This window comes from Lolium perenne, chromosome 2 (genome assembly GCF_019359855.2).
Source record: "Lolium perenne isolate Kyuss_39 chromosome 2, Kyuss_2.0, whole genome shotgun sequence".
Lineage (NCBI taxonomy): Eukaryota > Viridiplantae > Streptophyta > Magnoliopsida > Poales > Poaceae > Lolium > Lolium perenne.
Window position 1 is genome coordinate 90491830 of NC_067245.2, and position 18314 is coordinate 90510143.

At 42.7% G+C, this 18314-nt stretch overlaps 1 protein-coding gene across 1 annotated transcript; it reads left to right on the forward strand.

The window, feature by feature from the left end:
* Positions 1–12191: 12191 nt before the first annotated feature.
* On the forward strand, positions 12192–13382 carry LOC127330118 (uncharacterized). Its single transcript, XM_071825130.1, has 4 exons — positions 12192–12315; positions 12426–12498; positions 12575–12838; positions 12917–13382. The coding sequence occupies exons 2-4, from the start codon at positions 12429–12431 to the stop codon at positions 13360–13362; spliced, it is 780 nt and encodes a 259-aa protein (XP_071681231.1). The 5' UTR covers positions 12192–12315; positions 12426–12428; the 3' UTR covers positions 13363–13382.
* Positions 13383–18314: the final 4932 nt, after the last annotated feature.

Sequence of the window (18314 nt, forward strand, 5' to 3'; positions counted from 1 at the left end):
CACGTACAGAATTTTTCACGTAGATGAAATAAAAAAACCATATCTAATTCCAGTGCAAACAAATTCAAAAGAAATCAAGGTGAGATGGAAAGAACCTACGTCTTGTCTTAATCATATATACATCGTACAGAAGTTTGCATGTAGACGAACCTTCAGTTCACCCTGTATCGGACACCTTGCGATCTCGTTTTCTTTTTGTGCAGGTGGGATGGAGCGGCTCTGTCAGGTTTCACCTCTAGAGCGACGACGGCGTTTGAGTGTTGCAATGGGCGATGGCTGACAAGGTATCAACTTGTCAATGCCTATGGATTATAGGCTAGGGTTTAGTTGGAAGTAGAGGGCAAGTAGATCTCGAAGGTTTCAGCCGAAAAGTACTCGACGATTATGAAAACTAGGGTTTGTGAACAATGATTCGATGATCTCTTCGTCCCTCGACTCCCCCTTTATATAGGAGGTGGAGCCGAGGGATTCGTGTTGTACAAGTTACAGAGTCCGGGACGGTTTCTAACTCATCCCGCCAGATTACAAATAACACTTCCTATTACAACTCTAACTTTCCTTAATATATCTTGGGCTCCCGAATCTTCTTATTCTTCGGGTAGTGGGCCTTCAGTAAACCCCGGATACTATCTTCGGCAGGCCCATTTGGGATGCCTATGTTAGTAGCCCCCGAGATTTTGCTTGAATCGTAGAGTCAGGGAAAATCTCCACTGTTTATTTTTACTCGACAGCTTTAACTTTTCTATATTTCTTCACATAAAATTCTATATTGTACAGGGATATTGGTAATTGGAGCTAGTTCATCTGACGGATCAGGTACTAATTAACTGCTCTCGTGGCAATCCGCAAAAACCTACTTCAAAATCACGTCCCTGGACATGACCTCGGGATACTGGTGTAAACTTCGACAGGCGCCGCTTAAGGTCTTACCATTCTGTCGAGTCCCAGTAAAATTTATCGGGTACCTAACGCGTCCGTTAGGATTTTTCTTCGTATCTGTTGATACGGATAAAAGTAGCAGAGCGCAGTCTTCGGCGATGCCACGCCCAGCAGAACGGATCTGGGGTCTTACCTTCGCAAATTTGCGGCATTCAGAAATTGATCGCAACTTTGGCGTTCTGAGAATATATTGTCGAGTGCTTTTCCGGCTGTTGGAATGGCACATTTTATCGAGTCAAAGATGACTTATATTGCTCTCCCGATGGGAGTATATGCAGAGTTAGTTATAACTCGAAATATACTCTTTTGCTCTTTTATTTTTCTTTTTTCTCTGTCTTTCCTTCTTTTATAATTTCATCGGGCACGCGAACAGCGTTCCCGATGGGAGTAGCCCCCGAGGCTACAGCCAAGGACTTGTACTTGGGTGTAGGCTCCACGCCTTATGCCGACATATTTCCTTTTTTCTCCCGGAGTTTTATAATTTCTCGGGTGCGCGAACAGCGCTCCCGATGGGAGTAGCCCCCGAGGCTATGAACAAATATTCATATTTGGTCATAGGCTCATGCCACTTTTATTTTTTCTTTCTAGATCTTTTTCTTTTTTCCAAAGTAGCCCCCGAGCATTTGATCAGAAACTTGTATTTGATCAAAGGCTCCATCATTATTTTTCCGTGTCGCCTTTTATGAAGCTGTTGAGTCAAATTTTTTTCCCTCTGTCAAGATGACGTTATTGCTGACGATAGCCACAATTGCCTATCAAAAATTTGCGACAAGCCTTTTCTCGCCGCCACGCGGGCCCAACTAATCCACTATCTTGACACGTCGTGCAAGTGGGGGACACACGTCCTCCGCTTTTTCTGGCGCCCGCACCGTAACTTCCGCGACGTTGAATTACTTTTTTACCCTTGACGCCACATGGCTATCATCTGTCACACATTTCCCTTATCCAACGGTTCGTCGTTTCACCGCACCCCTATATAAATTCATCTTCTTCCTCCTTGGACACTTCCGCCCGCGCCGTCTTCCTTCTCTCATCTGCAAATTCCTCCTTGCAATCCACAACTTCCTGAACTCCTCACCTCCAAACTGTGAATCCTGCGCCATTGTTGATGCCACCTCGCCGATTGACCAGGCACAGTACGCCGGAATCCTCCATGGCCGCCGCGGATCTTGGAACGGCGGAGTGGGAAAGGTCGAAGATTTCCGCTCAGGACATCAACATGCTGAAGAAGCTGGGGATCAGCAAGAAACCCCAGGCATTGCGCTTCCCCCACGAGGAAAGCTACCCAACCCCTCCAATGGGGTACCGGGTAAGTTTTGTCGACCACCTCATCCGCGGACTTTCCGCCCCCATTCATCCTTTTCTCCGTGGACTTCTTTTTGTCTATGGTTTGCAACTTCACCACCTCACGCCGAATTCAATCCTTCACATCTCCATTTTCATCACTCTGTGCGAGGCCTTCCTTGGCGTCCAGCCTAACTGGGCGCTTTGGAAGCGCATTTTTTTCTGCCGCCGCAATGGCTCGCCCAATGTCGCCTATAATATAGGCGGCGTTGTGATTTCTGTTCGTCCCACTGTCGACTACTTCGACGTCAAGCTTCCTGACTCAGTTCAAGGATGGCGCAAGAAGTGGTTGTACATTCAGGAGGAGAACCATGGATGTGCAGAGGACAACATCCCTCCTTTTGATGGTGCCGAGAAAATTTTACGCCGCCGCTCCTGGGACGCGGAGGCTACCGAAGAAGAAATGGCGTCGACAGAAAACTTGATGGCTCGTATCCACGAGTTGCAAAATACTCGTGGTAAAGAGTTATCTGAAGGAGATATGCCCTAGAGGCAATAAGAAAGTGATTATTATTTATATTTTTATGTTTATGATAAATGTTTACATATCATGCTATAATTGTATTAACCGAAACATTAATACATGTGTGATATGTAGACAACAAAGAAGTCCCTAGTATGCCTCTTAAACTAGCTTGTTGATTAATGGATGATTAGTTTCATAATCATGAACATTGGATGTTATTAATAACAAGGTTATATCATTATATGAATGATGTAATGGACACACCCAATTAAGCGTAGCATAAGATCTCGTCATTAAGTTATTTGCTATAAGCTTTCGATACATAGTTACTTAGTCCTTATGACCATGAGATCATGTAAATCACTTATACTGGAAAGGTACTTTGATTACATCAAATGCCACTGCGTAAATTGGTGGTTATAAAGGTGGGATTAAGTATCCGGAAAGTATGAGTTGAGGCATATGGATCAACAGTGGGATTTGTCCATCCCGATGACGGATAGATATACTCTGGGCCCTCTCGGTGGAATGTCGTCTAATGTCTTGCAAGCATATGAATAAGTTCATAAGAGACCACATACCACGGTACGAGTAAAGAGTACTTGTCAGGAGACGAGGTTGAACAAGGTATAAGAGTGATACCGAAGATCAAACCTCGGACAAGTAAAATATCGTGTGACAAAGGGAATTGGTATCGTATGTGAATGGTTCATTCGATCACTAAAGTCATCGTTGAATATGTGGGAGCCATTATGGATCTCCAGATTCCGCTATTGGTTATTGGTTGGAGTGAGTACTCAACCATGTCCGCATAGTTCACGAACCGTAGGGTGACACACTTAAAGTTGGATGTTGAAATGGTAGAACTTGAATATGGAATGGAGTTCGAATATTTGTTCGGAGTCCCGGATGAGATCCCGGACATCACGAGGAGTTCCGGAATGGTCCGGAGAATAAGATTCATATATAGGAAGTCATATTCCAAATTTGGAAATGATCCGGTGCATTTATGGCAGGTTCTAGAAGGTTCTAGAAAAGTTCGGAAGAAATCACCATGGAAAGTAGAGTCCCGGAGGGACTCCACCTTGCATGACCAGCCAACCCTAAAGGGGAGGAGTCCAAGATGGACTCCCCTAGGGTTGCCGGCCAACCCACCTCAAGGAAAGGTGGGAGTCCCACCTTGGGTAGGACTCCCTCCTTGAGTAGGTTTCCCACATATGGGAGGTTTTAGTGTTGGGGTCTTATTCGAAGACTTGGACTAGAACTCTTGGTGCTTCCACCTATATAATGAGGAGGAGAGGGAGGGGGGCAGCCACTCTTTGGCTCAGCCTTGGCCGCACCCCTTAGAGGGCCGGCGCCCAACCCCCTTTCTCTCCCCAAACCCTAGCGGTCTCTCTCCTCCACCACATCCCGCACGCTTAAGCGAAGCTCCGCCGGATTTCTCCACCACCACCGACACCAGGCCGTCGTGCTGTCGGATTCAAGAGGAGCTACTACTTCCGCTGCCCGCTGGAACGGGGAGGTGGACGTCGTCTTCATCAACAACCGAACGTGTGACCGAGTACGGAGGTGCTGCCCGTTCGTGGCGCCGGAAGCGATCGTGATCAAGATCTTCTACGCGCTTTTGCAAGCGGCAAGTGAACGTCTACCGCAGCAACAAGAGCCTCATCTTGTAGGCTTTGGAATCTCTTCAAGGGTGAGACTCGATACCCTCTCGTTGCTACCGTCTTCTAGATTGCATCTTGGCTTGGATTGCGTGTTCGCGGTAGGAAATTTTTTGTTTTCTATGCAACGTTATCCTACAGTGGTATCAGAGCCGTATCTATGCATAGATGGTTGCACGAGTAGAACACAATGGTTTTGTGGGCGTTGATGCTCTTGTTATCTTTAGTTTGAGTACTTTGCATCTTTGTGGCATAGTGGGATGAAGCGGCTCGGACTAACTTTACATGACCGCGTTCATGAGACTTGTTCCTCATTCGACATGCAACTTGTATTGCATAAGAGGCTTTGCGGGTGTCTGTCTCTCCTACTATAGTGAAGATTCAGTTTACTCTTCTATTGACAACACTAGTATCACCGTTGTGGTTCATGTTCGTAGGTAGATTAGATCTTACTCGAAAACCCTAAACCACGTAAAATATGCAAACCAAATTAGAGACGTCTAACTTGTTTTTGCAGGGTTTGGTGATGTGATATGGCCATAATGTGATGATGAATATGTATGAGATGATCATTATTGTATTGTGGCAACCGGCAGGAGCCTTATGGTTGTCTTTAATTTTCATGTTGAGTAGTATTTCAAAGTAGTTGTAATAGTTGCTACATGAGGTGAACAACCATGAAGCCGGCGCCATGAACCTTGACGCTACGCCGACGATGATGGAGATCATGCCCGTTGATGATGGAGATCATGTCCGTGCTTTAGAGATGAAGATCGAAGGCGCAAAGACAAAAGGGCCATATCATATCACATATGAACTGCATGTGATGTTAATCCTTTTATGCATCTTATTTTGCTTAGAACGCGACGGTAGCATTATAAGATGATCCCTCACATTAATATCAAGATAATAAAGTGTTCTCCCCTCGTATGCACCGTTGTAACAGTTCGTCGTTTCAAAGCATCTCGTGATGATCGGATGTGATAGATTCAACGATTCACATACAACGGGTGTAAGCCATGTTGCACACGCGGAATACTTGGGTTTGCTTGACGAGCCTAGCATGTACAGACATGGCCTCGGGACAACGGAAACCGAAAGGTTGAACACGAGTCATATGGATGATATGATCAACATGTTGATGTTCACCATTGAAGCTACATCATCTCACGTGATGATCGGTTTTTGGTGTAGTGAATTTGGATCGTGTACCACTTAACAACTATGAGGGATGTTGTATTAAGTGGGAGTTCATTAGTAATTAGATTAAAACATGAACTAATTATCATAAACATAGTTTGAGTAGTATTTTGAATTAATTTTGTAGTATTGGCATCCGTTTACTACTATGCGCTAGTCTTGTAATTGAGATAGAAATTATGTTAAAATCTGACAAGAAACTTTACGGTTTGGTACCGTATTGTTAAAGAATCAAGAATTAATTAAGTCCTATTGCAAACTTTTAGTAAACCTCACATTGTTGATTCAAAGAGTTATGGTTTCAATTAGTACCTAAAATTATCTTGTCTCCGTAAAACTTGAAGTTCAAATTTGTTTGAAAAGTAAGGAGCTGAAAATTTAGTTTTCAGAAATAATCAAGGTATGAGATATATGTGATATCTAAGACCTTATTGCAAGATGATAGAATATAATTTGGTGAGACTACATAAACTCATAAGTTTTATGGGAATGTATGAAGGTTGAAGACGCCAGACGTCACAATCCTCTAACTATTGGGGCACTAATGATATTCGCATATCCATGAAGTTATCATCCTTAGTATGCACCGTTGCTAAGACTCGTCGTTTCGAAGCATCACGTGATGATCGGGTGTTATAGATTCTACGTGTGCTTACAACGGGTGCAAGCCAGATTTGCACATGCGAATACTAAGGTTAAACTTTATGAGCCTAGCATGTACAGACATGGTCTCAGAAAGTTGTCATGAATTGATGGATAAAATTATGAGTGAAATTGTTCATCATATTACAAAGTTACTAATAGTGGAATCTAGAACACTTGTCATATGATGATCAACTTCAAAATAAGAACCTCAAGGTTATTGGTATTAGACCAACAAACCTAGAAGTTATTGATGTTGAAGTGTTTTTCTGAATAATGAGGAAAGCTAAAAGAGAAACTGCAAAAGATATTTTGGCAAAAAGAAAAGAAAAGACTAGAAGGTCTAGCTCAGGTGTATATAAATGATATACATGTTATGGTTATATTCCTAGTTAGGCCACACAATGAAATTCTTGGGTATTAGTACCATATTAGTTGGTATGAAGTGTCATACAAAACAACGCAATACAAGAATACAATGGCCTAAGTGACTGACAAGGAATATGATAGGAATGCACGTCAGAAACAAAAATAAAGTGTTATTATGTTCGTCGTTGGCATTCTATCTAGCCCTTAGAATTTATAATAAAGAGCTTAATAAATTGTTATTTTGCTCTGGTCAATTAAAAACAATGAGTTGTTCAAATTATGACATTACTCCATGTACGATGGATAAGTTATTATAAATCTTAATGGTGAAACACACATACATAACACTGACGCTAAAATGCCATAAGGCAAATGATTTGAATTCCACTTATTTGTGGAACCGCCATTTAGGTCATGTTTGAAATGAACGCATGAAGGAACTCCATGCAAATGGATTTTTGGAGTCATTTGATTTTTGAATCATTTGGCGCTTGCAAATCTTTCCTAAAGAGAATGATTAAAATACCGTTCATAGGCCAAGAGTTGAACGGGCAACAAACTTAGTGAAAAATACATGATGATGTATGTGGTTCACTAGGCATAGTTGTGTGCGGGAGATTCTTCTACTTCATGAAAACTTCAAACAATGAATTGAGTATATATATGTGGATATATTCGATAAGGAAGAAGTTTGAAACATTTGAATAGATTCAAATAAATTCAGCATGAAGTGGAAATCATCGTAATAGAAAAGTCAAATATCTATGATTGGATCATGGTGGAAATATTTGAATTACGAGTTTTAGCGAACATCTAAGAGAGTTATGAAGTTGTTCTACAACTCACGTTTCTTGGAGTATCATAGTGATGATGAAGTATCCAAAAGACGTATCCAAACCTTGTTGGATCAATGATGAGATAAAATATTGATGCCATTATATTTTGTGGATTATGCTTTAGTGACTACCGCTTTTACACTTAATAGAGCATCATCATGATCCGTTGAAATGACACCATACGAGTTATGGTATGGGTATGAATCCTAATAGTCTTTTCTTAAAATTTTGGTATGCATAGCATAAGTAAATAAGTTTACAACCAAAATCGGATGAATGTCTTTGTTGGTTATCCCAGAGAATTGATTGGGAATTCTTCCCACTATGTAGACAAAGACAAAAGTGTTTGTTAATGTTTCTTATTTCCAAGAAATTGTTTCTAGCGAAGTATTTGAGTGGGAGGACAATAGAACTTGATAAGGTTTATGAACCTGAGCATAATGATCGAGTAGCACAAAGATCGGAATTGGTTTCGGAAGTGGCCACGACGATCATGGCTCCCATGACTACAAAGTGTTTTAGCCATGGAGATCGAAGTACATATTGGACCTTGTAGGTATGGTTTACTTTGTGATCAAATAAATGATTTGTGGACAAAGGATTGATTTTGAACAATGATAAACCAACTACAAACAAAGAAGTTATGATGGGCCCTGACTCCGTTAAAATGGCCATACGCCATGAAATCCATAATAGATGAATACTTTTTGAAAGTAAATGGATCTACAGACTTGGATGAAATATCCTTAAAGAAGCTCGACTTGTCGAAAAATTGTTTACGACAAAGTTCAAAGAGTTGATTACGATAAGATTAGATCTTCCGTAGCAATGCTTATAGTCTATGTGGATTATTCTAGTAATCACTACATATTTCTTTTATGAGATATGCTAGTAGGATGGCAAAATACACTACTTAACAGTATGTATACAAGATACAACCAATTGTTTTGCTAGTCCGTAGAATACTAGATAGGTATACGAACTTCAATTGGATGAAGTGAGTATTACGGAGATGGAATCTTCACCAGATGAAATAGTCAAAGAGTTTTTGATTTCATCAGAAATGATGAAGAGGCTTGCATTTGCAAGAAATTAAGTGGGAGCGCTGAGACATATTTATAATACTTTATGTAGATGACATATAGTTGGTTATAAATAATGTAATTATATACTTGATTAAAATGTTTCATTGAAAATTAACTTCAATGAAAGGATATGGACTAAAACATATTTAGTGTCAAGATCTATGAAGATAGATTGAAACACATAATAAGTTTAAGTCAAAGTACATAGAATGGATATTGAAATAGTTCAATATAGAAATATTAAGAAAATGTTCTTGTCATGTGAAGGTTTAACAAGACTTGAGTGTATCTGACACTCGATGAGTAAAAACACATGAGTGATTTTAGATCACGAATAATATGTACAAAATCAGATATCTTGTGCTCTAAAATGTTATGAGCATATACCGGAATGATTCATTAGATGATCATGGGACGACAGTAAGAATATCCTTGAGTACTTTAGAAGAACTAAGGATATATATATATATTTGTATGAAGAAATGACAAACAAATCGCTGTAAGGTGTTACACCGATATTGGTTTTGTCACATATAAAATATAATTTCAATCTCAAATTAGACTAAGTGTTGTTTAAAAGGTAGCACAATGAGCTAGAAGTTGTCTATGCTAGATTTAGAAGAGTTCTAAATATTGTGACGGAATCTACAAAAGAAGGCAGAGTATGTCATTGTTTTGACAATGACAAAGGATGTTAAGTCAAGAGGTTCTTTGAGAACTTGGTGTATTTCCAACAGAGTCAGAACTTTGAAGCTATATTGTGTGTGACAATATTAGTGACATATTTCAGACCGCGGAATTAAGGTTCCACCAGAAGACCAAACATATTTAATGCCGACTCATTTGGAAATGAGTGATGCGTTGAGACGCAAATGAATTACAAAATACATACGGTTCTGAGCATGTCAGATCCGTTGACTAAAACCTCTCCTGTGAGCAAAACATGATAAAGCACCAGAAGGCCAAGGTGTTATATCTTTACAAATGTAAACTAGATTATTGACTCTAGTGCAAGTGGGAGACTGAAGGAGATATGCCCTAGAGGCAATAAGAAAGTGATTATTATTTATATCTTTATGTTTATGATAAATGTTTATATATCATGCTATAATTGTATTAACCGAAACATTAATACATGTGTGATATGTAGACAACAAAGAAGTCCCTAGTATGCCTCTTAAACTAGCTTGTTGATTAATGGATGATTAGTTTCATAATCATGAACATTGGATGTTATTAATAACAAGGTTATATCATTATATGAATGATGTAATGGACACACCCAATTAAGAGTAGCATAAGATCTCGTCATTAAGTTATTTGCTATAAGCTTTCGATACATAGTTACTTAGTCCTTATGACCATGAGATCATGTAAATCACTTATACTGGAAAGGTACTTTGATTACATCAAACGCCACTGCGTAAATGGGTGGTTATAAAGGTGGGATTAAGTATCCGGAAAGTATGAGTTGAGGCATATGGATCAACAGTGGGATTTGTCCATCCCGATGACGGATAGATATACTCTGGGCCCTCTCGGTGGAATGTCGTCTAATGTCTTGCAAGCATATGAATAAGTTCATAAGAGACCACATACCACGGTACGAGTAAAGAGTACTTGTCAGGAGACGAGGTTGAACAAGGTATAAGAGTGATACCGAAGATCAAACCTCGGACAAGTAAAATATCGTGTGACAAAGGGAATTGGTATCATATGTGAATGGTTCATTCGATCACTAAAGTCATCGTTGAATATGTGGGAGCCATTATGGATCTCCAGATTCCGCTATTGGTTATTGGTCGGAGTGAGTACTCAACCATGTCCGCATAGTTCACGAACCGTAGGGTGACACACTTAAAGTTGGATGTTGAAATGGTAGAACTTGAATATGGAATGGAGTTCGAATATTTGTTCGGAGTCCCGGATGAGATCCCGGACATCACGAGGAGTTCCGGAATGGTCCGGAGAATAAGATTCATATATAGGAAGTCATATTCCAAATTTGGAAATGATCCGGTGCATTTATGGCAGGTTCTAGAAGGTTCTAGAAAAGTCCGGAAGAAATCACCATGGAAAGTAGAGTCCCGGAGGGACTCCACCTTGCATGACCAGCCAACCCTAAAGGGGAGGAGTCCAAGATGGACTCCCCTAGGGTTGCCGGCCAACCCACCTCAAGGAAAGGTGGGAGTCCCACCTTGGGTAGGACTCCCTCCTTGAGTAGGTTTCCCACATATGGGAGGTTTTAGTGTTGGGGTCTTATTCGAAGACTTGGACTAGAACTCTTGGTGCTTCCACCTATATAATGAGGAGGAGAGGGAGGGGGGCAGCCACTCTTTGGCTCAGCCTTGGCCGCACCCCTTAGACGGCCGGCGCCCAACCCCCTTTCTCTCCCCAAACCCTAGCGGTCTCTCTCCTCCACCACATCCCGCACGCTTAAGCGAAGCTCCGCCGGATTTCTCCACCACCACCGACACCAGGCCGTCGTGCTGTCGGATTCAAGAGGAGCTACTACTTCCGCTGCCCGCTGGAACGGGGAGGTGGACGTCGTCTTCATCAACAACCGAACGTGTGACCGAGTACGGAGGTGCTGCCCGTTCGTGGCGCCGGAAGCGATCGTGATCAAGATCTTCTACGCGCTTTTGCAAGCGGCAAGTGAACGTCTACCGCAGCAACAAGAGCCTCATCTTGTAGGCTTTGGAATCTCTTCAAGGGTGAGACTCGATACCCTCTCGTTGCTACCGTCTTCTAGATTGCATCTTGGCTTGGATTGCGTGTTCGCGGTAGGAAAATTTTTGTTTTCTATGCAACGTTATCCTACATTATCGGGAATCCAAATTACTGCATATTTTCTAAGGACAAGAGTGCAGCCGCTTCAGGCTCGCAAAAATCCTCTATGGAGATATGCTGGCAACGAGGATGTAGATCGGCTGTCGGTGGATTTGGAAGTCAAAGACTTGGAAAAACTTGTCCGAAAAATCTCATCTCTCAGCAAAAAAGATCCTGTCCCTGCATCTTGTTGCGTAAAACCATTCAGCGCCTCCAATCCACTCCCCCGGGTAATCTTTGTCCATTATCTTGTTATTGCTTTGTTAACTTTTTTGTAACTTCTTTTCTGACGTCTCTCCTTATTTTATTTTGCGCAGAATCATCCTGACCTTGTCTCGCTTCCTCCTCTTCCTGAGGGTGGAGAAGTCGAAGAAAGGGCCATTGTCACGGATGACAATCAAGAAGCTCCATCCTTTGTGAACGAACCCGTGGATTCACGAAAATCTGCGGGTAATTCCGAAGGTACTTCGTCGGCACAATCTCCTCCTCCCGCTGTCTCCCCGAAAGGCAAAAGGAAAAGAAATGATGTCGAAGACTCCGGCACTTCCAAAGCCGAAGAAGTTGATCCTTCACATCAGAAGGCAACTTACGATCCTTATCTTGAATCCCTTGTCAGCTCGTAAGTCCTTTTTATGTCTCCTTATTGCTGTACTCGAAGTGTTTGTTTTGTCTTGCTTTTTATGCTGTCGATTTTTAACCACAGCGATGATGAGGAAGAAACACCAACCGTTGACGTGGCTCCTCGGACGAGCGCGTCACATACTTTACTTGCCTCTGAGACGCTAGTTGAAGGAGAAGAATCTTCGCCTCCTCAACAAAACGTCGTCACCACTACTCCGCCATCAAGCCCCCTTGCTCCTTCACCAAAAAGGACGAGGGTTGAGACGATCATTGAGCCTGCCCCTCAATTGGGTAGCTCTTCCACTCTGCTCTTGGATGATGTAAGTTTTTGAATTTTCTTGCCAATATCTATATTTCCTCTATTTTGCTTTTTCACGCCTTCACTCTTTTTTCATACCTACGTTTCTCTTTCTTTTTACTTTTTTGACAGCCCATGATCAAAGAGCTTATCCGCATCGGATCCCAATTCATTGGGTACCGTGAATATGCCAGCAGAACTGAAGGTAATAATTTTTGATTTCTTGCTCCTGTCGTTTGTCGCCATTTTTGACCTTTCCTCTTTTTTTTTTATTTCGACAGAGAAACTTGCAGAGGCCAACAAACGTGCCGACGCACTTGCTCAAAAACTGGAGCAAAGTGAAGCGGCCCGCAAGAAAGCCAAACTTGTTGCTAGCGAAGCCAAAGCAGAGGCTGATGAAGCCAAAGCAAAAGCTGCTAGTGTCGAAGATCTGCAGAAAAAACTTGAGGATGCTGAAACTGCTTTAAACGAGCACAAAGCTGCACAGGCTACTCGTGAGCAGGGGATCCTCAAGCGCCTGAAATCACAAAGTCGACGCACTCAAAGTAATATTATTGATCCCTTCTATTTTTATGAGACCCGCTATTTCTTGTTTTTGACCAACGTTTTATTTCCTGTGGCAGACCAAACAAACCAAGAGTTTGACCTGGAAAATCCCGACAATGATCCTCTCCTTGACGCGCTTTCTTATCTGGAGCTTCATGGATCCGAAATTCGTGAAGGCGTGGCGAATGCTAATGCGGGACTGTCGACGCTGTTCCCCTACTTCTTCCCGAAGAAAGAGGAGCCCCCGACTTTCCTTGCCCTTGCCAAGAGCTTCAATTCATCAGAGGACCTTGGACTGAAGATGCGCCAGGAAAACATGAAGATTGCTGTCGAGAGTACTGTTGCCCTGGTCGCTGACAGCCAACAAACTGTTGATTGGATGAAGGTTGGCGACACCGATCAGATAGAGCAGCCAAGATGGAGGTCGTTGATTAAGGCAGCCAAGCCCAACACGAAGAAAATCCTGGCCTATCTTGGGATCAAACCAGCTTCAACTCCTAGCTCATCAAGGCCGGAGGTCTAGTTGCATGCCTCTTTGTTTTTTCGTTCTCTGTTTCTTTTGCCCTTGTCGCCAATTTAGCTGTGGCGACAATTATCTTGGTAGTCCTTTAGGAGAAACTTCTTTTGTAATGCCTATGTAAATATTTCTAGAAATTAATGAAATTCCCTCTGGCACTATCATTGATCCTAGCGCTTTCTTTTCCAGTTAATATTTGACAATTATTCGACCAATCCTTGCTCTGCCGATGCTTCTCCCGCTTCTTCCTTCTCGAAGAAAATGCCAATCGCTGATAACCCTCTCGAAGGTTCTTCAAGCAAACATTCGTCAGAAGATTTGCAAGAGCTTCGACAACAACTTCAATCCATGAAGAAGCAAACTCTCGCAATGATGGAACAGTCTCGAAAAGCATCTGAACAAGAAAAACTTGCTCTCCAACAAGCCAAAGAAGCTATGGCTGCTAAGGATACTGCTGTATTGGAAGCAAAGGGAGCCACTACCCGAGAAAATAGCATGCTTGAACTAATGTTGGAGGCTAGCACAGATATGTTAGGTATGTTTTTCTAATCTCGCAATGCCTCCTCTTTACTTTGCTGTGCCCCCTTTCAAATTCCTTGCCTTGTCGCTTAACAGGCTCGGTTCTTGATGCTGCCGCCGAAGATCGAAGGGTGAACGAGAGAACAAATCTTCTCGTCAATCTTTCCCTTAACCATGGCTGTTTATTCTGGGCCTCCCCTGAACGAACCCAGCAGATTGTCAGGTTTCAAGATCGTGCTTGCCAAGTGCGCGAATTTCTCAATTTTTGCACGACAACATTAACCCTTGTTTACAGGACTTTGTTTCCTCAAAATGAAGTTCCCAAAACTCTTCCTGAATTATTGGAGGTATTCAGAGATGCTCCTCGTATTCATAATTTTGTGCGAGCTCAATTGACAGCTGGAGCGAGGTTCGCCATGATTATGATAAATATTTGCCATCCAAAGTTAGACCTGACGAAGATTGTTGCTGATTGCCTGGCCAAAAAATCGCGGCGAAAGAATGATATCGACTCAATCAATGAAATGGTAACTCCTGTGGCTGAGTCGATGATAGATGAGCTTCTTCGGATGCATTCAGAATTCTTCATCAAGGGGTCCTATGCTGAGCATAAGACAACCAGAGGCTTGTCCATAGATAGTATTTTAGGTTTTGACTGATTTGTACTATATTGAACAACATTGTGTCTGTATCTTTTTTGATTTCCGAAGAAATTTGTTGTATATTGTAAACTGCTCTATATTGCTGGAGCCCCCGAGCCTTCTGGCTGGAGTTGTACTATTTTTTCCATCTCGAAGACTTTTCCTCCTGTCATAATAAGATACCGCTGTTTTTTTCATGGATGGGTTGAGAGTCCCCGAGCCTCGTGGTGTCAAAGTTCTATATTTTTGTTGCGAGGTTCTTAGACCAAAGCAGTAAGTTTGTTGATGTGTACACTATATTTAAAATTTTATTAGCTTCCGATATTTGGCGAGGTATTTAGTGTACCAAGGCGAAATATTTGGGTAAGTCTAATATATCTATATTGTATGTTTTTTGAAGCGTGAAGGCGTTGAGCCCCCGAGCGTGTCGAAGAATAAGAAATATATCTCCACTATCTTTATTATATTGCAGCACCGCGAGCCCGCCTCATTAAAAACCTTTCCGGCCCCACTCGGTGCCCCGAAAAGGAAAAGAGTGCGTCTGAAAACTCGCGGGCGTTTCAGTACATTGTATTTTTACAGAGAAGGACTATATTTCGACTCTAGGCGTAGAACCGCCTGAGCTGTGCTACGTTCCAAGGGTTTTTCTCGGGAACCCCCGTCTTCTTGTCCTTGATCCTGTATGCTCCTCCGTCGATGACTTCTGTGACAACGTAAGGTCCCAACCATGGCGACTCGAGTTTTTCAGTGCGCTCTTGATTGAGCCACAGAACTAAGTCTCCGACTTGAAAAGATCTTGGTCTCAAACATCGACTGTGATAATTTTTCAAGTCCTGCTGATATTTGGTTACCCTTGATAATACTTCGTCTCGAGCTTCATCGAAAAGGTTGCCGACGCTGCCTTCCAATGCTTTCCTGGAAGCTTCTTCATTATACTCTGTGACTCTAGGGGAGTCGTGCTCTATTTCTATTGGCAGTACTGCCTCTGCTCCATGGACGAGGAAAAACGGGGTCTCCTGTGTCGCTGTATTTGGTGTTGTTCGGATGCTCCACAACACACTTGGTAGTTCTTCTGGCCAGGTATGTCGAGCTTTTTCCAGTGGTCCTAGCAGGCGTTTCTTAATGCAATTGCAGATGATGCCATTGGCTTTCTCGACTTGACCATTAGTTTGAGGATGTGCAACTGACGCAAAGTGCAATTTGATGCCTACCTCTGCACAGTACGCTTTGAACTCCTTTGATGTAAAGTTGCTGCCATTGTCTGTGACGATGCTATGAGGTACTCCAAATCGAAAAACAATGCCCTTCACGAATTTTATTGCTGATGTTGCATCTGGTGAATTTATCGGTTTTGCTTCGATCCACTTGGTGAATTTGTCGACAGCAACCAGCAAGTACTCATATCCTCCTGGCGAAGCTTTGTGTAGCTTACCCACCATATCAAGTCCCCATTGGGCAAAGGGCCACGACAATGGTATTGGTGTTAGTTCTGCTGCTGGAGAGTGAGGTTTTGCGGCAAACCTTTGACACGCGTCGCAAGTTCTTACTATTTCCTTGGCATCCTCGATTGCTGTCAGCCAATAGAATCCTGCTCGAAAAACCTTGGCTGCAATAGCTCGACTACTTGCATGGTGGCCACATATTCCTTCGTGTACATCCTTCAGAATTATTCTTCTTTCTTCGGGTGTGACGCACCTTTGCAGGACGCCTGATATACTTCGCTTGTATAATTCCCCTTTGATCACTATAAAAGCTTTGGATCGTCGAATAACTCGCCTTGCTTCAACTGGATCGTCGGGTATTTCTTTCCCGAGGATGTATGATATATATGCTTGCATCCATGGAATTTGTACCATCATCACAAGTTCTTGGTCCTCTTCAAACTCCGTGGTTTCTTTGAGAGGCGTCGAAGTTTTCTCCTCTTTTGCTTTTTTCTGCACCTTTTTTGGCTTCGTGGATCTCTCCGCTATTTCTTCCCAAAATACTCCTGGCGGGATTGATAGGCACTGCGATCCGATGTTTGCGAGAACGTCGGCTTCATCATTGCTCAATCTACTGATGTGATTTACCTCGCATCCATCAAACAGCTTCTCGAGCTCATTGTACACCTCCTTGTATGCCATCATGCTATCATTGACTGCATCACATTGGTTCATAACTTGCTGAGCCACCAATTGTGAGTCGCCAAAGATTTTTAGTCGAGTTGCACCGCAAGCTTTCGCCATCTTCATCCCGTGTATGAGGGCTTCATATTCTGCTTCATTGTTAGATGCGTTAGGGAACGTCATCCGAAGGACGTATTTCAACTTGTCACCTTCAGGTGATATAAGTACTACTCCTGCGCCAGCTCCTTCTACTCTCTTGGACCCGTCAAAATTCATGGTCCAGGTTCTCGATAAATCTGGGGGTCCCGTGTTTTGTAGCTCCATCCACTCTGCAATGAAATCTGGCAGAACTTGCGACTTGATTGCCTTTCTTTTTTCATACGTGATGTCCCGAGGGGAAAGTTCTATTCCCCAAAGGGAGACACGCCCTGTAGCTTCTGGATTGTTTAGTATATTTGAAAGAGGTGCTTCGTTGACTACTATTATCGGGTGTGCCGAAAAATAGTGGCGCAACTTCCTTGCCATTGCAATTACTCCATATGCTAGTTTTTGGTACTGCGGGTACCGCTGTTTGGAAGGCGACAGAACTTCACTGATGAAATATACTGGCCTCTGCACTCCATGGAGTTTTCCTTCTTCTTCTCTTTCGACAACTAGCACTATGCTAACCACTTGGGGCGTGGCTGCAATATACAGCAGGAGAGGTTCTTTTTCCTTCGGCGCCACCAAAATTGGTGGTGTCGAAATTGTGTGCTTCAAATCCTCGAAAGCTCTGTCGGCTTCTTCGTTCCACTGGAACTTATCTCCTTGCTTTATCAGAGCGTAAAATGGTAACGCTTTTTCTCCTAGCCTGGCAACGAATCTGCTCAAAGCTGCGACTCGCCCAGTTAGCTGCTGTATTTCTTTCAACTTTGTTGGCTTCCTCATTGTTACGATAGCTTGTATTTTGTCGGGATTTGCTTCAATCCCTCTTGCTGAAACTAGAAACCCCAGAAGTTCTCCTGCTGGGACGCCAAAAGAACACTTCGTCGGGTTCAATTTTAGGCAGAATTTGTCGAGGTTATCAAAGGTTTCTTTGAGATCCTCGATCAACGTTGCCCCCTTTTTTGATGTTATGACGACATCGTCGATGTATACTTGCACGTTTTTCCCAATCTGTGTCGCCAAACACTTCTGCATCATCCTCTGGTATGTTGCTCCCGCATTTTTTAGACCAAAGGGCATTGTTCTGTAGCAAAACACGCCGTAAGGTGTAATAAACGCGGTCTTTACTTCATCTTCTTCTTTCAATCTGATCTGGTTATAACCAGAATATGCGTCCAGGAAGGAAAGACGTTCACATCCAGCCGTGGAGTCGATAATTTGATCGATCCTCGGGAGGGGAAAGTGATCCTTTGGACAATGTTTATTGAGACACGTAAAGTCGACGCACATGCGAAGGACCTTAGTGTTTTTCTTCGGCACCAACACAGGATTTGCTACCCATGTGGCTTCTGTAAATATCTCTTTGATAAAACCAGCTTCTCTTAGTCGATTGATTTCTGACAGCATGGCTTTGCGGTTTGGTTCCGAAAAACGCCGCAAAGGTTGTTTGATTGGTCTCGCTAATGGATCCAAGTTTAGGTGGTGCTCGGCAAGTTCCCTGGGTACTCCTGGCATGTCAGCTGGACACCATGCGAAGATCTTCCAGTTC

Coding starts and splice junctions, on each gene's coding strand:
- LOC127330118 (XM_071825130.1), top strand. CDS start 12,429: ATGATCAAAGAGCTTATCCGCATCGGATCCCAATTCATTGGGTACCGT. Junction 12,499..12,574: donor ATATGCCAGCAGAACTGAAG/GTAATAATTTTT, acceptor TTATTTCGACAG/AGAAACTTGCAGAGGCCAAC. Junction 12,839..12,916: donor ACAAAGTCGACGCACTCAAA/GTAATATTATTG, acceptor TTCCTGTGGCAG/ACCAAACAAACCAAGAGTTT.